This window comes from Camelus bactrianus, chromosome 19, assembly GCF_048773025.1.
Source record: "Camelus bactrianus isolate YW-2024 breed Bactrian camel chromosome 19, ASM4877302v1, whole genome shotgun sequence".
Taxonomy (NCBI): Eukaryota; Metazoa; Chordata; class Mammalia; order Artiodactyla; family Camelidae; genus Camelus; species Camelus bactrianus.
In genome coordinates, this window is record NC_133557.1 from 14776415 (window position 1) to 14799029 (window position 22615).

A 22615-nucleotide genomic window follows, 5' to 3' on the forward strand; every position below is an offset into this window, starting at 1 on the left:
TTGAGACAAATCCTTTAGGACTCACAGAACCAGACACAGCTTTTTCTGTTAGAGGTCGTACAGCTATTCTCTAATAAGCAGAACTCTTGGAAATTAGAATCATGTAATTTCAGAGTTGGGAAAAGGCCCTTCAAACCATTAGCCCGGTGGTTCTGAACGTTTCTTGGTTCAAAGACTCCTATCATAATCAGATGAATGATATGGACTCTGTCTAGAAAAAGACACCTACGTGTCTGCTTGCACACACGCAATTCTGCATACAATTTGTGAGGGTTCACGGCACCTGACGCCCAGGGTCACTTGGCCACCAGAAGAATAAGGCACAGAAGCAGATCACCCGCCGACCCGGCGAGTGCTTTGTCCCCTCCGGGACACCGTCTTTCCGCTTTTTGCCCCTATGGAATTGTTGCTGACACTGAGGCAGAAGAAAAGGTTACTTGCAAAGAGAAATGCATCTAGTGAAAATACCATCTCTAGATGTTGGCACAGTTAAAGAAATCATCTTAACCTGGCAAGAAGAGAGAGAAGAGAAAAGAGCAGAGATGCCTCGACTCTGCTCGCCATTAGCAAATCATCTATAATTTAGGACAAACGTAAAGAGATGTGGGTGATCAAGCAGACGTACCTCCTGGCAGCCTCTTGTAATTTCACGGGCTGTTTGGCGCTGAGGTAAATCAAGCAGGCATCAGCCACTTTATTCAGGTCACCCTCACCTGCAGAGAGGAAAAACAAAACAAGCACTGGCCCTCAGACTTCACTGGGGACGAGCAGTAACCAACTGCTGTCTGCTGAAACTGGAATGGCTAGGCAAGATGCCGTGGGCTCTATACTCCACCCCCAGGTCTAAAACCACAGCAAGGTAAACTAAGGTTAAATGAGGCCAGAGTAAGATGGAAGGATGTGCACATGGAGAGAGATGAGGAGAGCATGGCTGAGTGAAAAGGAAAACAGTAGGGGTGACAGAACGCACAGTCTGTGTCTGGGTGAGAATGGCTGGTACCTACCTAGGTCCAGTCTCTCACAGAGAGGGCCCAGGCCCTGCAAGACGGCCAGCTGCAACTTGAATGCCAGTGTGTGGGAGTAAACTGGTCCAGCCCTGGCACTGACGGGAGCCTGGCTGACTAAGGAGCCAGCCAGCTTTGGCAAGACATCTTTGCAGAACCGGCTCCTTAGAAAATCGCCACACTTGCCTCCCAGGGTACCCAAAACCTGCGGAGATAGACCCCAACCTGGTGAATGAACATCGCCAAGGCAGCCAGAGTGCTAAAAGAATGACTGGTAATTCAATTTCATCTAGGTCTCTGTTTGGAAAAAAAATTGAATTACTGCTGTTAATCCCCTGCCCACAGTTTGTGATTCTGACAGTTATGAATTTGGAGATCTCAGCTCCCAAGGCATGGCTGTTTTTATCCATAAATACAGATTATATGGAGAATAATTCAAAGGAATCTTGGGTTGGATGAATAATATGGTTTCCCTCCCTTTTTTGTTAAAAAAAAAAATAGAAGAGCTTAAAGCAGTTTGTACAGACCATCTCTTGAATCTTCCTAACATCTCTGAGGAAAGACTTGTGCTTTTAACTCTAGTTAGCTGAACAAAGAGAAACAAGTCCAGCAGCCAAGGCCCAGCTCAGCAGCTGCCACGTATGGGCACTGGGAAGGCAGGGGCTGGCCGAGGTCCCTGGCCTGGGTCAGGGTGGGGCCCCCAGTGGGCAGAGCCGAGTCAGAGTTCCTTCTATCCTACGGCACAATCTCTTATGTGTATCCATCTTCAGTCTTTCACAACAGGCAGTTTCTTTGCATGTCTCGTTTTAAACTTTCTCTAGCAGAACATATTGAAATGTTTTGCCCCGCTGCACAAGACTGAGTATACAGGATAATAGGAATTTCTTTAAAAATTGGTAAGCAAGCCATATCCAGCACAGAGAGTGCTGGTCAACTTTGCGGAGAACAGGGCACTTATTTCAGGGCTCTCAGCTGGACTGCATGAGGCCATACGGACCTCAAGGGTCATCCACATGTCTGGGAGTGGGAAAGCAGCTTGTTACGGTGCACAGATCTTTATATTTTTTCATTTTTCAACACTTGCTGTCATTTCAGATAACCTATTAATTTTCATAAAGGAAAACACATCTGAACAGGACTTAGCAAGACCTCCTCCTTCTCCTCGACCCTAGCTTCCTTCCTTCCCTTTCTCTCTCTCCACACACACGTGTATGTGTGTCATTTTGTGTATTTTGCTCTGGAAAAACAATTAACAATTTTATATGTTTTAAATGTAAGCTTGCATTTTGGTCCAGTGTATGCTGAAGAATCTCACAGAAACCCAAAACACTTTTGCCAAGTAAGATTAGCTGCATTCCTGGCTTCATTTTATATCCCTACACATCTTTTTCCTTTGCCTCATCTTGCTCACCCACATCTAATTTATGTTAGCTTGCCACGGTAAATGTATCTCCATAAGTTGCTTTAAATGTTTTTTAGAGTAAGGAAGGATATAAATAAACAAGCCAAAATATGTGTGCTAATACAAGCCAAACTAAATCAGGGAGAAGAATAGATACACAGAGGGCTTTTAACTTTTCAAAGCATTTCACCAAATAGTCCCATTTTATCCTTGACAATGCAACTATGAAAAAGATGGGAGAGGTGGTCATGGGCCTTGCCCAGAGTTGCTCGGCTGGGCAGAAGATGCCTGTTGCTAGAACCTTGGCCTCTTCACCTTGACTCTTGTGCAGTGCACAGAACATGGGCGTGAACTCACAGATTTGGGTTCTATCACTTACTAGCTGTGTGACCTTGAGAAAGTTCCTTAACTTCTCTGGGGTTGTTTCCTCCTCCTCTGTCAAACATGGGGATAATAGTATCTTCCTTGAAAGGTTGTGGCAAGGAGACGAGCACAGTGTGGGGAAGTGCCAAGCATGCTACCCAGTGCATAGTAGGTGCTCAAAAAATATTGGTGGCTCTCTTCATCTAGTTCACTCTGCTTCAAATTCAAAAGGAAACTGACTTTTATTTCCTTCTTTGTGCTTTTCTTATTTTTCTATACTTTCTTCAGGATGTAGTACATCGCAATCAGATAGAAAGAGAACCAATTCCCAAAGACACTGCTGAGCTCTGTGCTTACTCCCCGCCATCGCCACGACTGACCGTGGTGGGGCATCAGTGTGGTACCTTGAAGGCTCTGAGCACTGCTAGGGGGTCATCATTTGTGAGTCGGTGCACGAGTGAGGGCCAGGCCCGATGAGCCAAGGGAAGGAGCCGGTTCTTGTGGGATTGCAGAACCACTACACACAGATCCAGCACATCCAAGACCTGAAAGGAAAGAGGACATGATTTTGGCAGACAGATACCTGGGACCAAGTCACTGTTTTAAAAGAATAAAACTTAGAAACTCACTAGTGAAATAAGTATTTATGGAGTCCTGACTACATGCCAAGCCCTAGCTAGGTACTGGGTAGGGGGGCACACAGGGACAAAATACATGTTTCCTTGTCTCCATGGGGTTCATGGTCACCTCGGGAAAGTCCGTGGAGAACACTCATGTAAAGGGATGATTACCAGCTGTGACAAGTGCTAGGAAGGAAAGCAAAGGGAAAAATGCACAGAAACTCAAGGGAGGGATCTATACCATACCAGCTCTTGGGAGGGCTTTTCTGAGGAAGCAATTCCTGTAAGGAGACACAAAGGATGAGTAGGAGTTAGTCACTCCTCCTCAGAGTAGAAGAGGGTTCCGAGACCTGGAAACGGTAAGGAGGAAGACCCAGAGGAGGGAGAGCTTGTGGTGCTTAGGAAACTAAAGCAGGGCGGTGTGGAGTGTGACAGACGAAGGGGAAGATGGGGCTGGACCTCAAGGGTGTGACATGAAGGCTTTTTATGTTGTACTCAATGCGGTGGGGAGCCATTGAAATGTTCAGGACAGTAATATGATACAATTCATATTTTTAGAAGGTCATTTTGGCTGCTGAGTGGAGAAGGGACCTGAAGTGAGAAAGAAAAAGTGAGGAGGTCCTTGAGGAAGCCACGGAACACGTCCACGTGAGGGGGAAGAGTTTACACGGCCACACGATGGGGGCAGAGGCAGAGAAGTGAAGGATTTGAGATCTGTTTTGGAGATGAAATGGCTTAAATTGCTGAAGGACTCGCTTTTGGGGAAATGAAGAGAGGCATCAAAAAGAGCTGCTTGGGTTCAGGCTTAGCAACTGAATGGGTGCGGGTGCTGCTTAACGAGACAGAAACGATGAAGAGGAGACTGGGAGGGTGGATGAGGGCAACTTCTGCCACTTCTCAATGGAGAGGTCAAGTGGGCAGCTGGGGTGCAGGTCAATCTCAGAGGAAAGGTCTGGGGTAGCCTACATGTAAATTGGGTTTTTTTTTTAACCTTCCCTGAGAATACATTTCCTGATCTCTCCTGTTTCAATGCTTACTGAAAACAGACAGCCTGCTTCAGTGTCCCAGGCACTGGTCACCACGACGACGCACTGACGGGCCAGCCTTCCCAGGTGAGGGGGCACGTCTGAGTCAGGAAGACAGAGCGAGGTCTGCAGTAAACCTTTACTGGATGCCTACAATGTGCCGGTCACACGGAGACTGGTACAGAAATAAAGAACAGGCCCCGCCCTTGCAGGCTGAAGAGGAAACTCAGCTACGGCGGAGAGCAGAGTCCTAGGGTAGAAATGGTGCTGGTATAGCTGACGGGCTTTGGATTTGAGTTCTGTCACTGATGGGGCAAGTGACGTCATACTTCACTGAATCAAAGACGCACGTTTTCCTCCTCTGCCTGGAATGTTCTCCTCCCTGCCTCTCCCCCCTTCATGGCTGGCTCTTTAAGACTCGGCTTAAACCTTACCACCTGATGACCTGGTCTAAAGCAGAAAGTAAGCTCCCTCTTGTGCAACAGGGTTTGGTGGAGTAGGTCCCCAGTACGTGTTTACCATGTGGGTGAACTGCTATCTTCTACCACAGAACCTGCTGACTCCCTTCACAGCGCTTCCTCCATGTGTATGTGTGTCCTTGTGTGTCACCTCTTTCCTCTCAAGAGACAGGAAGTTCCATGAAGACAGGAATCGTGTCTGCTTTGTTCCTTCAGTGTACCTCTGCCTGACCTGCAGCAGTCCTCAATAAGCATTTAGTGAATAAGTGAAGAAATGAGTGAGTGTGAACACCATACCTGATGCTGTTTTATATTTATAATCAACAACCCAGTGAGGAGGTACCATCATCTCCATTTTACAGATGAAGAAGCTGATGCTCAGAAAGGTGAACTGACTTACTCCAGGTGACATAGCTAGTCAGGGGCAGAGCCAGGATTCGAACCCAGGTATGTAGGTCTGACGCCAGCGTGGATGCTCTCAGTAGCTACAGTGTGTACACAGCTGCTACACAGCTTCGCGAGAGGAAGACACTTCTCTAATGTATCAACCAGATGCCAACAAAAGGCGCCTGAAAAGTGCCTCCAGCATGGAACAACAGATGAACGCAAAGTATCTCTGGGAAGGCTAAACAAATTGCCCAAAACCCAGACGCTGAGGTTTGCGGTCACCAGTGGATCGGGGTTTCCCAGCCCTCCACCCTGCTCAGGGCAAAATGTTCTCATCACTGTCAGTAATTCACGGAGGCAGCTGTGTGTCTCCTGCCTGCTTGTGGGTAGAGAGGGGTAGGCCGTGCTGGGTTTTCCTTTGGGTGTAAGATCTTCCTCCGGGTGAATTCTGAAAGTTGTGTCCCCTGTGCCCTCCCCACCCCACCCCACCGTCCTGCTATTGGAGTCACTACTGTAAAGTTTAGGTCCTGGCTGATGGGGATGCTGCTTGGGAAACAGCCAGCAAATGAGGATGTGAGATTAAGAAAAGCGTTGGAGTTTGGTCCCGGATGAAAATGGGAACAGAGACAGAGATAAGGGCTAGCGTCAGGCTTGGAAGAATGACTACTTTAAAGTATTAAAACCTGTGTCCCGCATGAAGTCAGCTCAGAAAATGATATCCTTTCCAAAGCATGACTTTTTACCCCCTTGGAGATTCAGTGAATTTCCAAAACTTGTGGTTTTTAATTCCACAAAGGGGACTCAGGTCTTTTTTGGCATCTGGGCTGATACAGGAAGACATGAGACCGGCATCCCACGGATAATTCCTCTGATGTCTCCCCTTGGCCACCACGCATGGACCAGGAGATTAGGGCAGCTACTTGCTTGTCCATGTAGTCACAGACCAAACCTCAGTCCTGCCGCCCTGTGAGTGCTGGGAAAGGGCCGCACTGACCTTCAAGCGGATTTTCAGATTTTTATCTGACATCAAGTGGATGCAGCGCTCCATCACGTCCACGGCTATTTGGATCTGCACGGGCAGTGGTGGCTCCACATCGGGACCCGTGTCATCCTCATTCACTCTGGGAGGGTCTGACTGCTCCTCTGGAAAAAGAACGTAACTGGGGCAGTGTTTTATGAGAGATGCCCCATCTCAATTTGATCTCCCAAACTCAGTTCAGGAACAGGGCTTATGAGGGAAAGTGTCTAAGAACTGAACCTAAGGAAACCATGTAAAACTGGGGTCAAGCAGTGAGTCAAAATATTCACCAAAGCATTACCTGTAATAGCTAAAAACTGGGGGAAAGCCCTCCATGTCTACTCAAAGGGGAATGGTTACAGAAACCACGGTACATCCACACAACGAGTGGCACCTTATGAGAACCCGAAAATCTGTGTTTACCAAGGGCTTTAACGACAAGGGAAAATGCTTATAAAATAACATTGTGTTAAAAAGAGAAAAGCAGGAGAGGAAGCTGCAAGCACAGTGTGAACACTATTATATTCAGCTTTATGTAAAGATGGAAGTACAATAAAACATTAACGGAGATGAGGTCATGACACAATAGATGATTTAAATTTTTTTCCCTATACCTTTGGTCTTTTCTAAGTTTCCACTAATAAACATTTGAAATAAAAACATAGGAAGGCAGGTTCTAATTTGGAGCCCTGAGGCTGGGCAGTTCCCTGGCTGGCCTCCGCCCTTTACTCGCCTTTCCTCTTGGTTCATCCTTTGACTAAAGCAGGTACATGTCTGCCTTCTCTACCAGCCTGTAAGCTCTTTTGAAGGCCAAGATCAAGCCTTACTCATTTTGATGAGAAATAATACCAAGACAGCCTGGTGCACAGGGATGGGGTTTGGTCAGAGGACCAGAGTCTGGCCTCTACATCCTATTAGTAACTCCTCTCATCCCATGTTATCTCATCTGAAAAAAAGGGGATAAAGCATGTATATCTCTTTTGCTTGTTGAGAGAATTAAGTGAGATGAATGTCACCAGCTATTATTATCATTCTTTCACTGACTGGAGTGCTGCATTGCATGAGGTAGGGGTTAAGTTTATAAATTTAAACAACAAAAAGACTTGAGAGTTACATAAAACCCAGGCCAAAATCCCTACCCTGAAATTTTTCCTCTATTTGCTTATAGCCTCAGCCTCCCCTCCCCTCCCCCTCAATACCAGCTGTGCTCATTTCCATTGAGCTGAGCACTGCTCCCCTTTTTTCCCATTTCAGTTTCCTTTGCTGGAAAAGCAGAATCTTATAGTAGAGGCCACACCTGTCTCTAACAGATGCTGAAAAGATAAATGAAAATGCACTTATAGAATGCTTGGATTTCTTGGAAAAAGGGACCTCAGATAAACAAGGCACTTTTCTTGTGGTTAAAGTAAAAAACCCAAGTCAAATCAGTATCAATCCAAACATTCCTTATAATGCCAAGTACGTGGTGTGTACTTGATGAACGATAATTATACGAATGATAAGGCTATGCTTTTCTTTCCAGAGGAGGATTTGTTGTTTGAAATTTACCCATTGTAGAATCATTATCTGAAGGATGTGGATTTTTGTTAGCAGAAGAAAGATTTGATTCATACAATCTGCTCCTCGCGAACATTGACTAGAACCAAAAGATCGTAATCGTGAAAGAATGGATTCACTGACAATGCTAGAATTCCAAGCAAGAATGTCAAATCTGGATTACGAGGGATCAAGATGCCTCCTCTTCTTCGGGGTTTCCAGGTTTGGGTGAGGGGTGTAGTTTACAAGAAGGATTGGGTTGGCTCAAGAAACAAAACTGAGAAGAAAAAGCCTGATTGGTTTCTGATCAGAAAATTCTGTTCTTGGGGAGAGTAACAACTCAACTCTACATAAATCGATATTTGGGCCCTGTGATGCTTCCCTGCTCTTTAGAAGGAATTTGTTGCAGTTAGTTGCATTTAACTACTATTTCCTGTTATCCTGAAGTATTGGCTTCAGTTCACAAGAGTCTCAGAGTAGAGACTGCCAAAAAAAAAAAAAAAATCTGCTCAATTCCAACCTAACAAACTAATTTGGGACTAAGTTCGATTTAGGATAGTTCTGAGACCACCAAGCTCATTATGACTTGGCATTTTATATTTGCCGAGGAGATTCTAATAATTTATTAATCCTTCCGTGACCTGAAGCTCCAGATTGAGCTTGTGAATAAAACAACAGGCCAGAGCTTCAACTAGCCTGAACTCCCTTGTCCTTCATCATATAAATTGGTAAGAAAAACAGTGAAATCTCCTCCTACCAATAAACAAAATAAATGGACAAACCATATAGAGTAGACAATGGGCATAAGAAAAAAACTGTTAGGAAAGACGCATATAGAAAGATGTTCAACCTTTCTAGTAATCAAAGAAATGCAAAGTCAAATACCAAGAACCATTTTAATTTAGCGGGAAGTAAAACTGGTAACAGCCAGTGTCGGCAAGGTTGTAGGGAAACCGGTATTAATCCCGTACTGCTGAAGGCAAGGTGGAAACTGACACAGTCTTCCTGGGAGGCAATTTGGCAAACATAAAATAATGTTCATATCCTTGACCCAGAAATCTGGGATTTATAAAGAAATATGCAAAAAGGAGAAGGTCACAAGCACAGAATCATCCACTGCAGACTGTTTATTAGAGTGAAAAGCCAGAAGCAACCTATACTTCCCACAGGGGAATGGATACTTAGCAGCAGCTATTAAAACATTAATTATGAAAACTCCATAGCAACAAGAAGAGCTCCTTATTATGTAACTAAATGCAGAAAGGGTCTAATGCATTTCAGCTGTGGCTGCAACCATATTAAAAACAGGTTTGCAACAGAGAAGAATGGAAAAAGACAACACACAAAGTGAGAAAGTCTGTGTTAGCATGGCGGCGTTATGAGTGGCTTTTCTTATTTCCAAACTTTCTATTATGACGTTTCATCATTTTTATAATAATCTGCTCCAAAAAGAAGAAACAACCAAAACCAAAGTAAATAATAGTTACCTTCTTCACTATCAAAATCTGAGACATTTCCATCTGCCACATCCTTTTCCTTGAGGTAGTTCAGCACAAACTGTTCGATGTCTTCAGCTGTTGTGGTATTCTCAAGTCCTTTCTCAAGAGCTGCTGGTCTTCGGCTCAAATGACTTTCCTTTTCCCCTACACTCTGCTCTTGTAGTTGCCCGAGATTATCTGCATCTGGGAACCATTGGGCTGTAAATAAAATGTCATCATTATAACATTCACCTTGGTCACTGACAACAGGCATTAGTACTTTATAAGTAGAATAAGCTCTTTGCCATGGCCTGAACGGCCCCCACATGATCCAGTCCCTACCTGCCTCTCCAGCATCCTCTTCTAACCACTCCCCACTGCCTGTCAACTGACCATCTTCCAGTTCCTCTAATGCGCCAGGTTATCCTCCTGCCTTAGAAGGTTTGCACATGCTGCTCTTGCTGTCTGGAATGCTCTGGCCCCCAATGTCAAATCTGGCTAATTCTATCTCACTTTTCTTGTCTCAATACAAAGACTCCTTGCCAAGTAAAGCCATCCCTTGACCCCCTAATCTAACTTAGTTCCCTTACATGCTGTCTTACACAGGACCATCTTCTTTCCTTTCATTTCAACTCATCACGATTTGTAATTGCTGTATTTACTTTGTATGTACTGTTTAGTGTCTGTACCTCCCACTAGACACTGTGCTCCACTGATCACCGCTGGAAAGTCAATACGCCCAGCATCAAGTGGCCGCTCGAAACATATGCTGAGTGAATAAATATGCTACAAGTGACAAAATTCTGAGTGTAGGATACACTCACTACTCATTAGCAGAAGAGGGGCACTGCAGAGCCTTGAGCACAGACAGTCTCACATAGGCATTTGATATACAATGCTTCAGAAGGCTGGCATTTTCTCTCTGAAGATTTTCCCTTCTTCAGTGATGTTCCAATACGTCTGATATGTCACCACAGAATAAGTTTTAAACATTACCGAACCAGGGGTTTTCAAACTTGAGAAGCCCTAGGGCTCTGCAGAAATGTCTCGGGTCACAATAGGGAGGGCACCGAGAGACAGCCGGCAAAGGGTGGGAACAGGGTTTCCGTGCCGTCTTTAACCAGCACTGCTCTACTAGCTCTTTCTGTATACTGGGGGTCCCCTAGGGCTTCCTTTCAAAAAATGCTCTTAAAGAATGAAACAACAAGAAAACCTCACAGCCTGAATTTTTGCCTTCCTTCTGCAGACAGCAGGGAAAACAGTGTCTGATGACCTCTGGCACCTGCTAATCTATCTATCACAGAGCATCTGCACCTCCCAACAGACGTGGGCTGTGCTGGGGCCGGGAAATGGGGGGCAGCAGAGAGCAAATGCTGGACATGAGAGCCTTCAGTCGGCTACCTGGAGGTTTCCACATGAAGGGATCAATTATGCCATTTCTTGAACGCCCCATCCTAGACAGAAATCTGTCCTAGTGTACTTTAAGGGACTGCATTCCTTAATGCAGGACCCAGAATTTACAATGCTGTAAGTAGACACGCTGCAAAGATTATTTTCGAGATTTAAGGCTAGTGCCAGACACTAAAAAGTCTTTGCTCACAAATGGCTTTTAAACATATGAAAAGAACCTCACTCTTAACGCAAATTAAACTATAATAGTGTGCAATTTTTCTCCTACTGGATTAGAAAGATCAAAAAGCTAGTTAATACACAGTGTGGGTGAGGGTGTGGCAAAATGGGCAGTCTCTTACATTGCTGACAGGAGTTTAAATTGATACAACCTCTTTCCAGAGCAATTTGAAACTCTCTATCAAAAATTTAAATGTTAACATCCTCTAAGCCAGCAACTGTTTTAGCAATCTACCCTACTGCTATACTTAGACATGTTCAAAATGACCTACAAAGATACTCGCTGCAGCATACTTTGTGGTGGCAAAGGTCAGAAACAACCAAAATGTCCACCAAAAAAGGACTGCTTAAATCATGGTGCAGCCATATCATAGAACACTATGCAGCCATCAAAACAACAAGGCAGCCCTACACGGATGGATGTGGTACCATCTCCAAGTGCTGAGGGATGTGGCATGGATACTTCCTCATTTTCAAAGCTACCAGATTTTTTTGTTGTTATGAATAATCAGCCAGCCAGTAGCTGGTGCTAAGCAGTAATTTAACTAATGGTTCTTGCTTTCACTGTGCTACCTAATGCTTTTTTAGTCAATGATTGTGAAACACCATGTTATGGTAACTCAATTTCCTAAAACACATAGTGGGCTCTCTTAAAACCTTCTAGAAGTTCTCTAAGACTACACTTCCACTCCCATCTTAAGAGTGACCATTAGTTATGCAATTCGATGACAAAAGGAAATGCCAGCATACTTTGGTTCATGCAGGACTGATCCACTCCCCACAGCACTGCTCACCATTCAAAACGCAAGTATACATTCTGAGCTATTTCAAAACTTTTAGAAAAAGCTATCCCTAATTCTGCTTCTTTTCGTAGGGTGCTGTCAAGTCAAGCTTAACCACCCTTATTTTCCTCTCTGCAATTTAAAAAAAAGGTGCTACACAGGATTTCCCCTTTGGAGATGACCAAGAACATCGGCAATCCAAGGCAATTCAATTTTCAAGGCCCAAACTGAGGTATCTCCTGAGAGGTTATATTTAATAGTCCTTTTCTTAATATATTTTTTTAAAACTCAAATCGACATGTAATAGAATAAACAAGTTCATACTGTATAGCATAGGGAACTATATTCAATACTTTGTAGTAACCTATGATGAAAAAAGAATATGAAAAGGAATATATATGTATACGTATGACTGAAACATTATCCCATACACCAGAAATTGATACACTGTAAACTGACTATACCTCAACTAAAATAAATAAATAAATAAATAAACAATTAATTCTGAAACAACAAAAAAAATGACATGTAATAATAGAGTTCCCCAAAGCACTAAAGGTAGAAGTCTGGGGTATATCTGGACCACGGAAGCCACTCATAGTCTAAAATAGAAACACTGTCAGCCAGTCTTAGGGAGTTTCCATAAGGGCAGGGACCAGGTTCTTCTTGGTCACTGCTGGCGTCCCAGAGATTAGTTCAGTACACAGGCTTCCGAGTGGTTGCAAAATACACCCCCAACTCCTTCCCTTGGTCTACAAGGCCCTGTGGGATTCATCTTCACCCACCCTTCCAATTCCATCTGTATCACTCTCTCCACAATGATCTCTCTTTCATTCTCCAAAGACCCCAAATCCTTTCTTCCCTCCAGACCTTTGCACGTGCTGTTCCCTTTGCCTGAATATTCTTAGAAACCATAAAAAGGATGTGACAGGTCAACTTGTACTGATAGGCCCTTCTCAGCCTTCAGGTCTCAGCTCTAGTGTCGCTACTACAGAGGCCCTCCCTGACCACTCTGCTGCTGTCCTGGTCACTCTCCTTGAGTTTATTCGTCTTGTTCACTGCTATATCCTGATTACTTAGCACGGTGTCTGACATTCGGCAGGCATTCCTCATTGAATGAATGAGTAAAAGAACATTTACACTATACGTGAATGTTCATGAATGAATGAATGAATGAACGAACACTGGAAGTGGCATCAGTTACAGGGCAGAGGACTGTCCCCGTTCAGTCATCTTCCGTGAGAAACTTCCTGACACGGTCTTAGCTTTTTCAGCTGGCAAAACAAGGTCAGAGACCCTTCTACCTCTTTTGGCGGCCCATTAGCAGTACTGAAATGAATACTGGAGATATGCTCACCGGATAAAAGGAACTCAGATCTATAGTTCATATATTTCTTTTTTCATTCAAAGAGTGACTACCCAGTTGAGGGATTCTTTTTCTATAGTCTAAAACTTTGCCATTTTACTGGTGGCTGACACCTCTGACAGATACCCAACAGGGTCAAGGGGAAAGAGAAAGATTCAAACCCCCTCATACAATTAAAAGGTTAAAAGAAAGTTTCTAGACCTGCTTGGTCCAATACGACAGTCACTAGTTACACGTGGCTATTTAAACAAAAATGAAAAAGTTCAGTTTCTCAGTTGTACTAGCCACACGTAGCTATTGTTGGACAGAACAGATAAAGACCATTTCCGTCATCACAGAAAGTTCTGTTGTATAGTACTGTTCCGGATTATCTGTGGACTGAATAATTTGTTAGTCTTATTCTCCATTAGCATGAATACTGCTGACAGTAAGTATCATCAGAAGCAGTGTGGTGTATTGAAATTTTGTCATAAATCCTGACTTGACTCCTTATTAATTATGTGACCCTGGCTAAGTATGAACTCATTGAGCCTTAGTTCCCCATATCTGTAAAATAAAAATAATATTTACATTCAGTCTGCAGGGTTTATGTCCCTGGCACAGAAGAGGAGCTCAGCAGATGGCAGAGATTATTAAAAACCATAAAAAAAAATAAGCAATGGAACCCTACCATAACATCTGGGACCAGATAGACAATTACATTGTCCATAGCATAACCACACACAAAGAAAAAAAATAAGGTTAAGCAAACAAGCATACTAGTCCTTCCCCCAAATCAGCATTAAAAAAAGGCTCTCAAAGTACCTAATGCTACCAGCAGGGCGTGCAGTACACTGACAAAGGAAGTAGCTCTCTTATCGTAAAACTGGTCCAGGGTGGCCAAGACGTCTTGAACCACATCTGCCACCAACGGAAGTAGGCTAGCATCTGAGTTCTGCAGCATGACTTCCAAGACCTTTGGCGTATGGGGGTGGAGAGACAGATGACGCAGATTTAAAGAGATCCCATTCACCAAATAGTCTGAGTTTTGATTGATCAGGTGCTGCAGGGACTCGTAGCCACAAGCGTGGCAAATGTCCATCATGGCGCCGGTGGCCGCCTGACTGATGAGCAGTGTCTGGTCTCCAGCTTTCTCCAGTACTGGATAGAGGGCTGACATCAAGAGCAAACGGAAGTCTGTTCCTAGTGCGCGTGCAAAGTGGCCAACCCCTTCCAACTGGATGCATATTTGCCAGATGTTGCTGTTCATGGAGCAGATAGTGGGACTTGGCTGTGAGAAGGCAGGAGAAGAGAGGAGCTGGCGGGTGTGTGCACCAGATGTGAGGGCCTGCAGGCCTGACTGCCTCACCGTCAGCTCCTCTCCCACTTCTTCAGCTTCGATACAAGTGACCAAATACCAGTTTTCTTGGCTTATGTATTCCTCAAGTATAGATGTCACGATCTCTCGCAGGTCCTCCAGGCTTGTTTTAATGTGTCTTTCATGAAGATTCTCCACCTCTAGCCCAGCAGCCCCTACAATCAGTTCATTAAGGATCATGGCAGCCTGCTTCCGGTAAGCCACAGATTCGCGGTACAGTTCCATAAAGTGATCCACAAGCAAATAGAGGTTCCCATAAAAACCAAGGAGCCGACACACCTGCCTCAAGAGCAGGAAAATCCTCTCGTCGGTGAAGAAGCGGAAATACCTCCTCTGGATGCGACTCCACGGCTGGGAGGCTAGAGTCTCTGCAGAAGCACTCAGATGGTCGGAGTTCCAACGCCGCTCTTCAACAATTTTGATGTCGGCCACATCTAATTCCAGGACTTGGGTAAGCGCTTTGGAAAGGCGCTGGAGATGGGCCACAGAGTTGAGGACAAAGTTCACTTTGGGGCCCAAGAGTTTCAGGTACCCGAGTAACAAGGAGAGAGTAGAGAATCTGCCTTGGTCGTCTTGGGAGTTCATCAGGCGGGGAAGGGACGTGGTGAGGGAGTGCAGGTTTTCAGACAAGACGTCGGCAATGGCTCTACTGCCCACCACTACTTTCTCGTCTGCAAAATGTCTCAGGACTTCATTGCACTGGGCTTGGACTTCAGGGCTCTCATCATTTACCAGACTCACCAAAGCCTTCAGAAGGGGACCTGCCGATCCGACCAGTGACTGACTGCACTTCAAAAGGAGGGCCTTGACAAGTTCTATCAGCTCCAGCCTCACCTTCCAGTGTGGGTGAACTGAAACACACTCAATTATCTTTTTAATAAGGACAGTCACCTTGTCACTGGTATTTTTTACCCAATTGGCTTCCCTGTGAACCATCAGCTCCGCTACTCGGTGCTCCACGGCAGGCTTTGCTTGGACCTCTGAGACTCTTCTGAGCTGTTCATCAGCCATAACGAAGCTCACTGTCTCATAAAAGATCTTTAGGGACGTCACGACAATGCTGTGCCCCTGTTTAAAGTCTCCTGTGATGACCCTGGTCAGTGCAGTTGAGATTCCAGGTAAAAAAGAGGCAAACAAGTCCCCCAGCTGCTTCTGCTCAAGCTCATCCAAGGACCTCGGATGGTCTTGACAATCACATTGAAAGAGTAGAACCTGTAAACATTTTAAGGCAGCTGTTTTAATTTGTTTTGATTTTTCCTGTTCTGCTAGGCCTAATAGTAAAGATACAGCAAATCCTAAACGAGGCAGAATGGAGGGCTCATAAAAAGCCAGAACGATGTCCCCATAAGCCGAGTGCATTAATGTGCTGAGGCCCCGGATCACAGCCAACTTCATCTCCTCTGACACAGCTGCAGGTTTTTGGGAGGTGGGTGAATACAGGCAGGCAGAGAGCTCTGAAAAGAGCTCCTGGAGAAGTTCTTGTTCCTTCACGCATGTTGAAGAGAGGACAAACGTGAGGCATTCCACCACACTCTGGATCAAGCGCTCTCTTTTGGGACCCGGGGTCTTCAGGGTAAATCGCAAAGGGAAGAGGATGTACTGCTGAAGCTCCTGCAGGGCAGAGTCACTCACGGCCTGTAACTGTGCCTGCAGACGCTCCACGTTCTCCACTGTCTGGGCCTTGGTGAGTTGAACACAGACAGGACGCAAGACGCCAAAGGCCTCCTCCGGGGTGTCAAAAACTGCCATTGTGCAACAGCCTTCCTCTCACTGAGAAAACATCCTGCTGGCTGGAGGAAGGAAACTTCTGTAAAGAAGGTCAAGCTCAAAGAAAATACAAAGTGAACTTTTACTGATTCATTCAACAGACACTTAGCAGGGGCCCATGTGCCAGTCACCGCACAGAACACTAGGGGAGCAATGGGACGAAGAGCTGGTTCTGAGTCTTAGGGAGCCCCTAGTCCAGGGAGGGAAGCACAGTTAAAACACAGTCTGTTAAGGATGAGAACAGGTCTGTGCTTCCGGTGTGCAAGACCTAGGTGTCAGCACCCTGGAAAAGCCAGGGTGGGTTTCACAGGAGGAGGAGGCTTGAGCCAAGACTCAAGGGAGGAGTGAATAGGAATCTGCGAGCTATTCTAAGGAGTACGGATTTTTAACCTGTGAGAGTGATGGAGACAGAGAGCCACTGAAGGATTTGTGTTTTGTAACCTAAGGTATAACATACATAGAGTGAAATGCACAAGTCTTAACGTACAACTCAGTGAACGTTAATGTATGCAGAGATCCATGGAACCACTACCCAAAACAAGATATAGGGTATTTCCAGCACCCTGGAAGGCTCCCTCACGCCCTTTTGCAATCAGCTCTTCTTTCTCCTGCCCAGAGGTAACAGCTACTCTGACTTCTGTCACCATGGACTAGTTTTGCCTATTCTTGTCATGGAGGGATTTTAAGCAATGGGTGATAGGATCAACCTCATGCATTGAAAACACCCCTGGCAGCCAGTCATATGGGAGAAAAAAATCAGAGCCTAGTAAGACCAAAAGCAAAACAAAATGAAAGGGAATGGCCAGAGAAACAGGAAAACCTGGAGCACACGCTATCACAGAAATCATGGGAGAAGAGAGATTCGAGCCAGACGGAGAGGTGGACAGCAGGCAAGCAGGCAGGCAGGCAGGCAGGCAAGCAGTGAAAGGAGACAGGTTTATAAGTAAGCAAAGGAGCTGAGCAACTTTACATAAGAGAGGTTCTTTTCTCTGTGAGGGGAAATGCAAAGTCACGGGCTGACAGTGAACAAGAAGGAGGGTAAACAGAGGGCTTGAGGAGAGAAATAAAAGTCTCAAATATTCCCTTTGGGAAAGCAGAGCATGCCGGGAAGACATAAAAGTATGGTCCAATAGAGTACTGAGGACTGAGCCAAAGCTGGAGACCATAAATGTGCACAACTGTAAAACGCTGGCACTGGATGGAGGCTTTAAGATCATGTAGTCTGGTAACTGTCAATCTCAATCTCCCTCTCTCTCAGCTCTCCTTGCTGGGGGCTTCGAAACAGATAACAACAAGAAAGTGCCTGCTGCTTCTCCCTGTCCCCAACAGGGCTGGCAGGCAAGTGGTACCTGGTGGGTGTGGGCAAGACCTCCGAGTCCAGTGACAGAGCTGGTGCTGGATTTTTCCCCTCATCAGGAGAGGCCTCCAGGGCAACAATCAGGCTCTAGTACACGGGACAGAGTCCAGACCACAGAGCTCAATGAGAAGGGCAATGCTGATCTGTGAGGTTCTGTGGAGAGATATCGCCTGGTCTCTGTGACCTGCCAAGAAGCCAGGGAAGGGAAGAAGCTCAAATCTTCCTGCTCCAGGCTAGCAAAATGCCAGGTGTGGATGGCAGAAAGCTGGGCCAGGGATGACTGTCACCCCAGCAGCACCGGCTCACACACTGATGACCCGGAGGCTGCTGTGCCATCCTTCCCCTGCCTGAGATACTAGCAGTTGGAACAAAAGAAGGAAAGGAAGTAACCACTTAATAGGACCCAGCAGTCAGAAGTAGGAAAAGCAAACAGAGCTCCCTTGAGGTAGTGAATCTTAGATTAACAGAACCACGAAAGGAGATAGATTAGAATTTGAAAAATAATTAGACTAATAAGGAAATTCAATTACAAGACAAAAGATATTTCTTAGAATTTTAAAAACATGTCTTTCCACTCCAAAAAAGCTCAATTGATGGGGAAAAAAAAAAAGACAGTTAATTGCTTAGACCCCAATTAGTGGCCTGGAAGATCAAGCAGGGCTGTCTTAAAACTCTGAACAGAAATACAAAGAGATGGAAAACATGAGACCTGGAGGACAGATCTGGGAGAAACCACATATAAATAGCTGGGAATTCTGGAAGGAAAACGAGGAACAGATGGAGGAGCTAAAATAAATAAATAACTGAAACATCCCCCTAAGCTGCAAGAAGATTCATCTGGAGGTTGAGAAGACTGAAGGATACATACCTGTCACATTCTGGTAAAATTCCTGTACACTAAAAGATAAAGGGGGATTTACGGTCAACATGGCAGAGTAGTAGGACCAGGAGCTCACCTCTCCTCACGACTACAACAAAACCACAACTGACTGCTAAACAACCATCAAAAACAAAGACCAGAACCTTGCAAAAAAGATCTTCAACTGGAAACATAAAGAGGGAACCACAGCAGGATGGTAGGAGGGGCGTGCTCGCAATATAATCAGGCCCTATACCCACCCCCCAACAGAAAGCTAATGAAGTGGGAACACACAATGTCCCAAACTGAACTTATCTGCCCTTTCTTCTGTATTCCCTCTGTGATTTATGGTCCTCACACCTGACAAAGGTGACACTGAAATGAAGTAGGGGAAAGAATGGTCTTTTCAATGAAAGGTACTGTGTCACTTGGCTATCCATATGAGAAAATATAGGTCTTGCTTATATCTCACACTAGATTTAAAATGTGAGATGTCAAACAATAAAGCTTTCTGAAGAAAACAAAGAACATCTTTGAAATCTTGGAGTAGACAAAGACTTTTTAAACAGGACACAGAAAAGAGCTAACGATAAAAAAAATTGATTAGCTGGACTATATTAAAATTAAGAATTTCTATTCAGCAAAAGATACCATTAAGACAGTGAAGACAACCCACAAAGTGAGAAAAGACACTTGCTATATATCTGACAACACACCCATATTTCTAATATAAGGGATTTTCTATAAATCATTAGCAAAAAGACAATCCAACAGAAACATGGAAAAGAATCTGAACAAGCACACCACAATAAAGGATATCCAAATGGCGAATAAACATACTGAAAGACATTAATCATTTATCAGGAAAATGCTACATAAAACCACAATAAAATACTGTTACACCCTCACCAGAAGTGCTAAGCTGAAAAAAAAGGACAAAAAAAAAAAAAAAAAAAAAGAAGAAAGATAGAAAGAAAAAAAGAAAGAAAGAAAGAAAATACTAGGTGTTGGTCAGGATATGAAGCAACTAGAACTCTCACCCAGTGCTGCGAGGTGCAACCACTTTGAAAAACTTAGGCAGTATCTCTTATTCTAAAGGTAAATACACATATGCTCTATGATGTAGAAATTCCATTCTTGATATATACCCAATAGAAATGCATACATAAATTTACCAACAGATGTGTTTTAGAATACACTAGCCACAAATGCCCCCACATAGAAACTACCCAAATACACATCTACAGTAGAATGAATAAACTGTAGTATATTCTCCCAGTGGAATACTATACAGATGAAGGCTTACCACAACTGGAGACCTTCAAAACAATGTGTTATGGGCTAAGAAATATAGAAACCAGCTTTCTGTAAGGAAGACAGTGTAACAAATTGCTACTTTGGCATGCCTATAAAAGGCAATCATATACCTTTATGGGATAGCCATGAAATCACACTTGTGTGACAATATGTCAATTACCGAAGGAATTGTTTAGAGATTTAGAAGCTTAGGAGTCCTAGATTCTATTCCTATAAAATGCAACCTTGATTATTTAAAGTGTCACTGCCAAGTTTGATGTTTATATAACTGATAGCAACAGGGGCATTCTGGCCCAGAAAGTGGTACTGGGATGAGGTATTCAGAATGAGGTGATTCTCTGGGTGAGCAGGGAAAACAACCCAGAGTTCAACTGTGGCAGACAGTGACTGCATAAACCAGTTCTTGACTCTAAACCTTTCCTGGTTCAGTGTATTCCTACTGCGGTCGTGGAAAGCAGTCACTGGGGGAGGGGGGAGAAGAGATCTGCAATCAAAGTGTCTGAGTGAACCCACTCCCCTGGCAGCCTCTTCTCCTCCTCCCCATCTCCTTCTGCCTTGCCGCAGGGATGGGCTATGTAAGATCCCTGGGCCATGGCGCACAGGTGGTGAAGACAAATGGGATAATCTGTACAGAATAAGGCGCTACACTTTGCAGACACTGAAAGGACAAGATGGTGGACCACAAGGTACTTACTGTATCATACAATCAAGATGTGAAAAAGGGAAGGAAAAAAAGTACAAAAAAAAAGTTGAAAAAGAATGAACACCAACAGGGAAATGTTCATGGAGGGAGGACTTGTGTTGAGGTGAGGGGATTACACACTTGGGGCTACGTGTTCAAGGTACAATGCCCATCACAAGCAAAGGCCGTAAGGCAGAGAAGTTACAGCACCTGATGAAGGCAGAAACAAGACAGAGATGCCATCACGGCAAGTGCGCCATGCCTCACACAGGGGTGACATTCTGATGAGATCACCTGCTTGGGGCCTTTGTGCTTGTGGTTCCATGACATAGCCTCATGGCTTCCTCTCTTACCTTTCAGGGCTTTACTCAAATGTGAATTCTGAGTGAGGCCTTCCCTGATCACCCCTATTTAAAACTGCAACCCATCTTTACTCCTCCTCTGCCTTGCACTCTCTACCTCCTTCCCCTCCCTTTAAAATATTCCTCCATGGCAATCAGTACCATTGGACAACCAGGTGATCTACCTATTTGTTTATTGTCCCTCTCCTCTCACTAGAATACAGGCTCTATAAGGGCAGTGACATTTGACAGGTTTGTTTATCGCTTCTAGCAAAGTGCAGGTATTCAGTAGATGCGTGCTGAGCCAACAGCCGCAGACCAAGGTCTGGCTCTCTCATTGGTAGAGCTTTCATATCAGCTATGTCTGAACTGGATTCTGGGTAAAAAGCATCATATTCTTCTCTTGGGGTGAGTAATTCCTACAGATACTTGGTCTCATCCATTAGGGAAGGATCTTGCTTGATTTATTCTCAGGTGGCAATCACAGTTCTAGATTTCGGCTGTATGCCAGCCCATTTTTAGGCTGTTTCCAGGTAAGGGACGGAATGAGTATGAAAACAGGAATCTGACAATCTGGCTGCTAGTCTTGGCTCTGACAGTTCCTGGCTATATGGTTTCCATGAATTTCAGTTTCTTCAACATAAAATTAACTTGGTGGATGATGATCTCCAAAACTTCTAACTGAATAGCTAGCATATGGTAGGAAGACTGGGTTTAGATCCCAGAGATAGGAGTTTACATGTAAGAATTGCCAACACAAGTTCTTGAATATTAGGAAGAGAATTATTTATTGGAAAAACCCACCATAAGCCAGGCAATGTGCTAGGTATATTATGGACATAAATTCCTCATCCACAGCTGAGTAACAACATAAAACTCAGGGAGATTAAGTGATGCCCAGGGTCCCACAACAAACAGTGCCAGACCTGGGATTCATCTCAAGCCTGTGTGATCCAAAGACCGTATGCACTCTTTCCACTATACCAGAGATTCCCAACCCAAATGTTTATCAGAATCAAGGGGAAACAGCATTAAGTACAGATTCCTGGGCCCCACACCAAATGTACTGAATCAGAATCTATATTGAGGGTGGGGTGGGACAGGTATGCGTGAGAATCTATTTCAAAAGCTCGCAAAATCAGTCTGATGATCCATGAAATTGCTAAGAGTTTAGAGTAGATCTCAAATGTTCTTACCACACTCACAAAAAAGGGTAATTTTGTGAGGTGGTGGAAGTGTTAACTAACCCTATTGTGGTAATCATTTCTCCATGTATATGTGATACATATGTATCAAATAATTGCATTGTACATCTTAAACTTTCACAATGTTGTATGTGAATTCTCTCTCAGTAAAAGACGGGACAAAAAAAAGAGAGAAGGCTAAGCAGGAGCAGGGAGCCAGAACTCCCCTCCTACCCGGCAGCAATGAGGAGCCCTCCCTCAAGCACATCAAAGGAGGCTGAGTGAGGAATGCGGACTTCTACCTGCACTTGGCAGTAACAAGGTGGGTCCCCCAGCCTCCCTTATACTGCCAGAGTGGCTTCAGAGGAAGCCAGCTAGAAAGAAGATTTAAATAAGGTCCAGAGTCTTTGAACAGAATACAAAATGTCCAATCAAAAATCATTCATCATACCCAAGAACCAGGAAGAACTCCAAATTAATAAAAAAAGAAAATCAGTCAATACATGTTAACATTGAGATGATACAGATGTTAGAATTATCGGACAGTTCTTTAAACAGCCATGATGAAAATGCTTCAATGAGCAATTATGAATTTGCTTAAAACAAATGAAAGAACAGAAAACCAAAGCAAAGAAATAGAAGAAATAAATGGAAATCTTAGAACTAAAAAATTCAACAACAAA

At 44.3% G+C, this 22615-nt stretch overlaps 1 protein-coding gene across 1 annotated transcript in view; it reads right to left on the bottom strand.

The window, feature by feature from the left end:
• TTI1 (TELO2 interacting protein 1) overlaps positions 1-22615 on the bottom strand; it is a 39734-nt gene that overhangs the window by 11661 nt on the left and 5458 nt on the right. The window contains exons 2-7 of the mRNA XM_010960746.3: positions 13873-16215; positions 9301-9510; positions 6254-6402; positions 3174-3314; positions 1005-1209; positions 626-713 (exon numbers count right to left, since the gene is read on the bottom strand). Of these exons, the coding sequence (XP_010959048.2) occupies positions 626-713; positions 1005-1209; positions 3174-3314; positions 6254-6402; positions 9301-9510; positions 13873-16174 (3095 nt within the window). The 5' untranslated portion in view covers positions 16175-16215. The remainder of the gene's footprint in view (positions 1-625; positions 714-1004; positions 1210-3173; positions 3315-6253; positions 6403-9300; positions 9511-13872; positions 16216-22615) is intronic.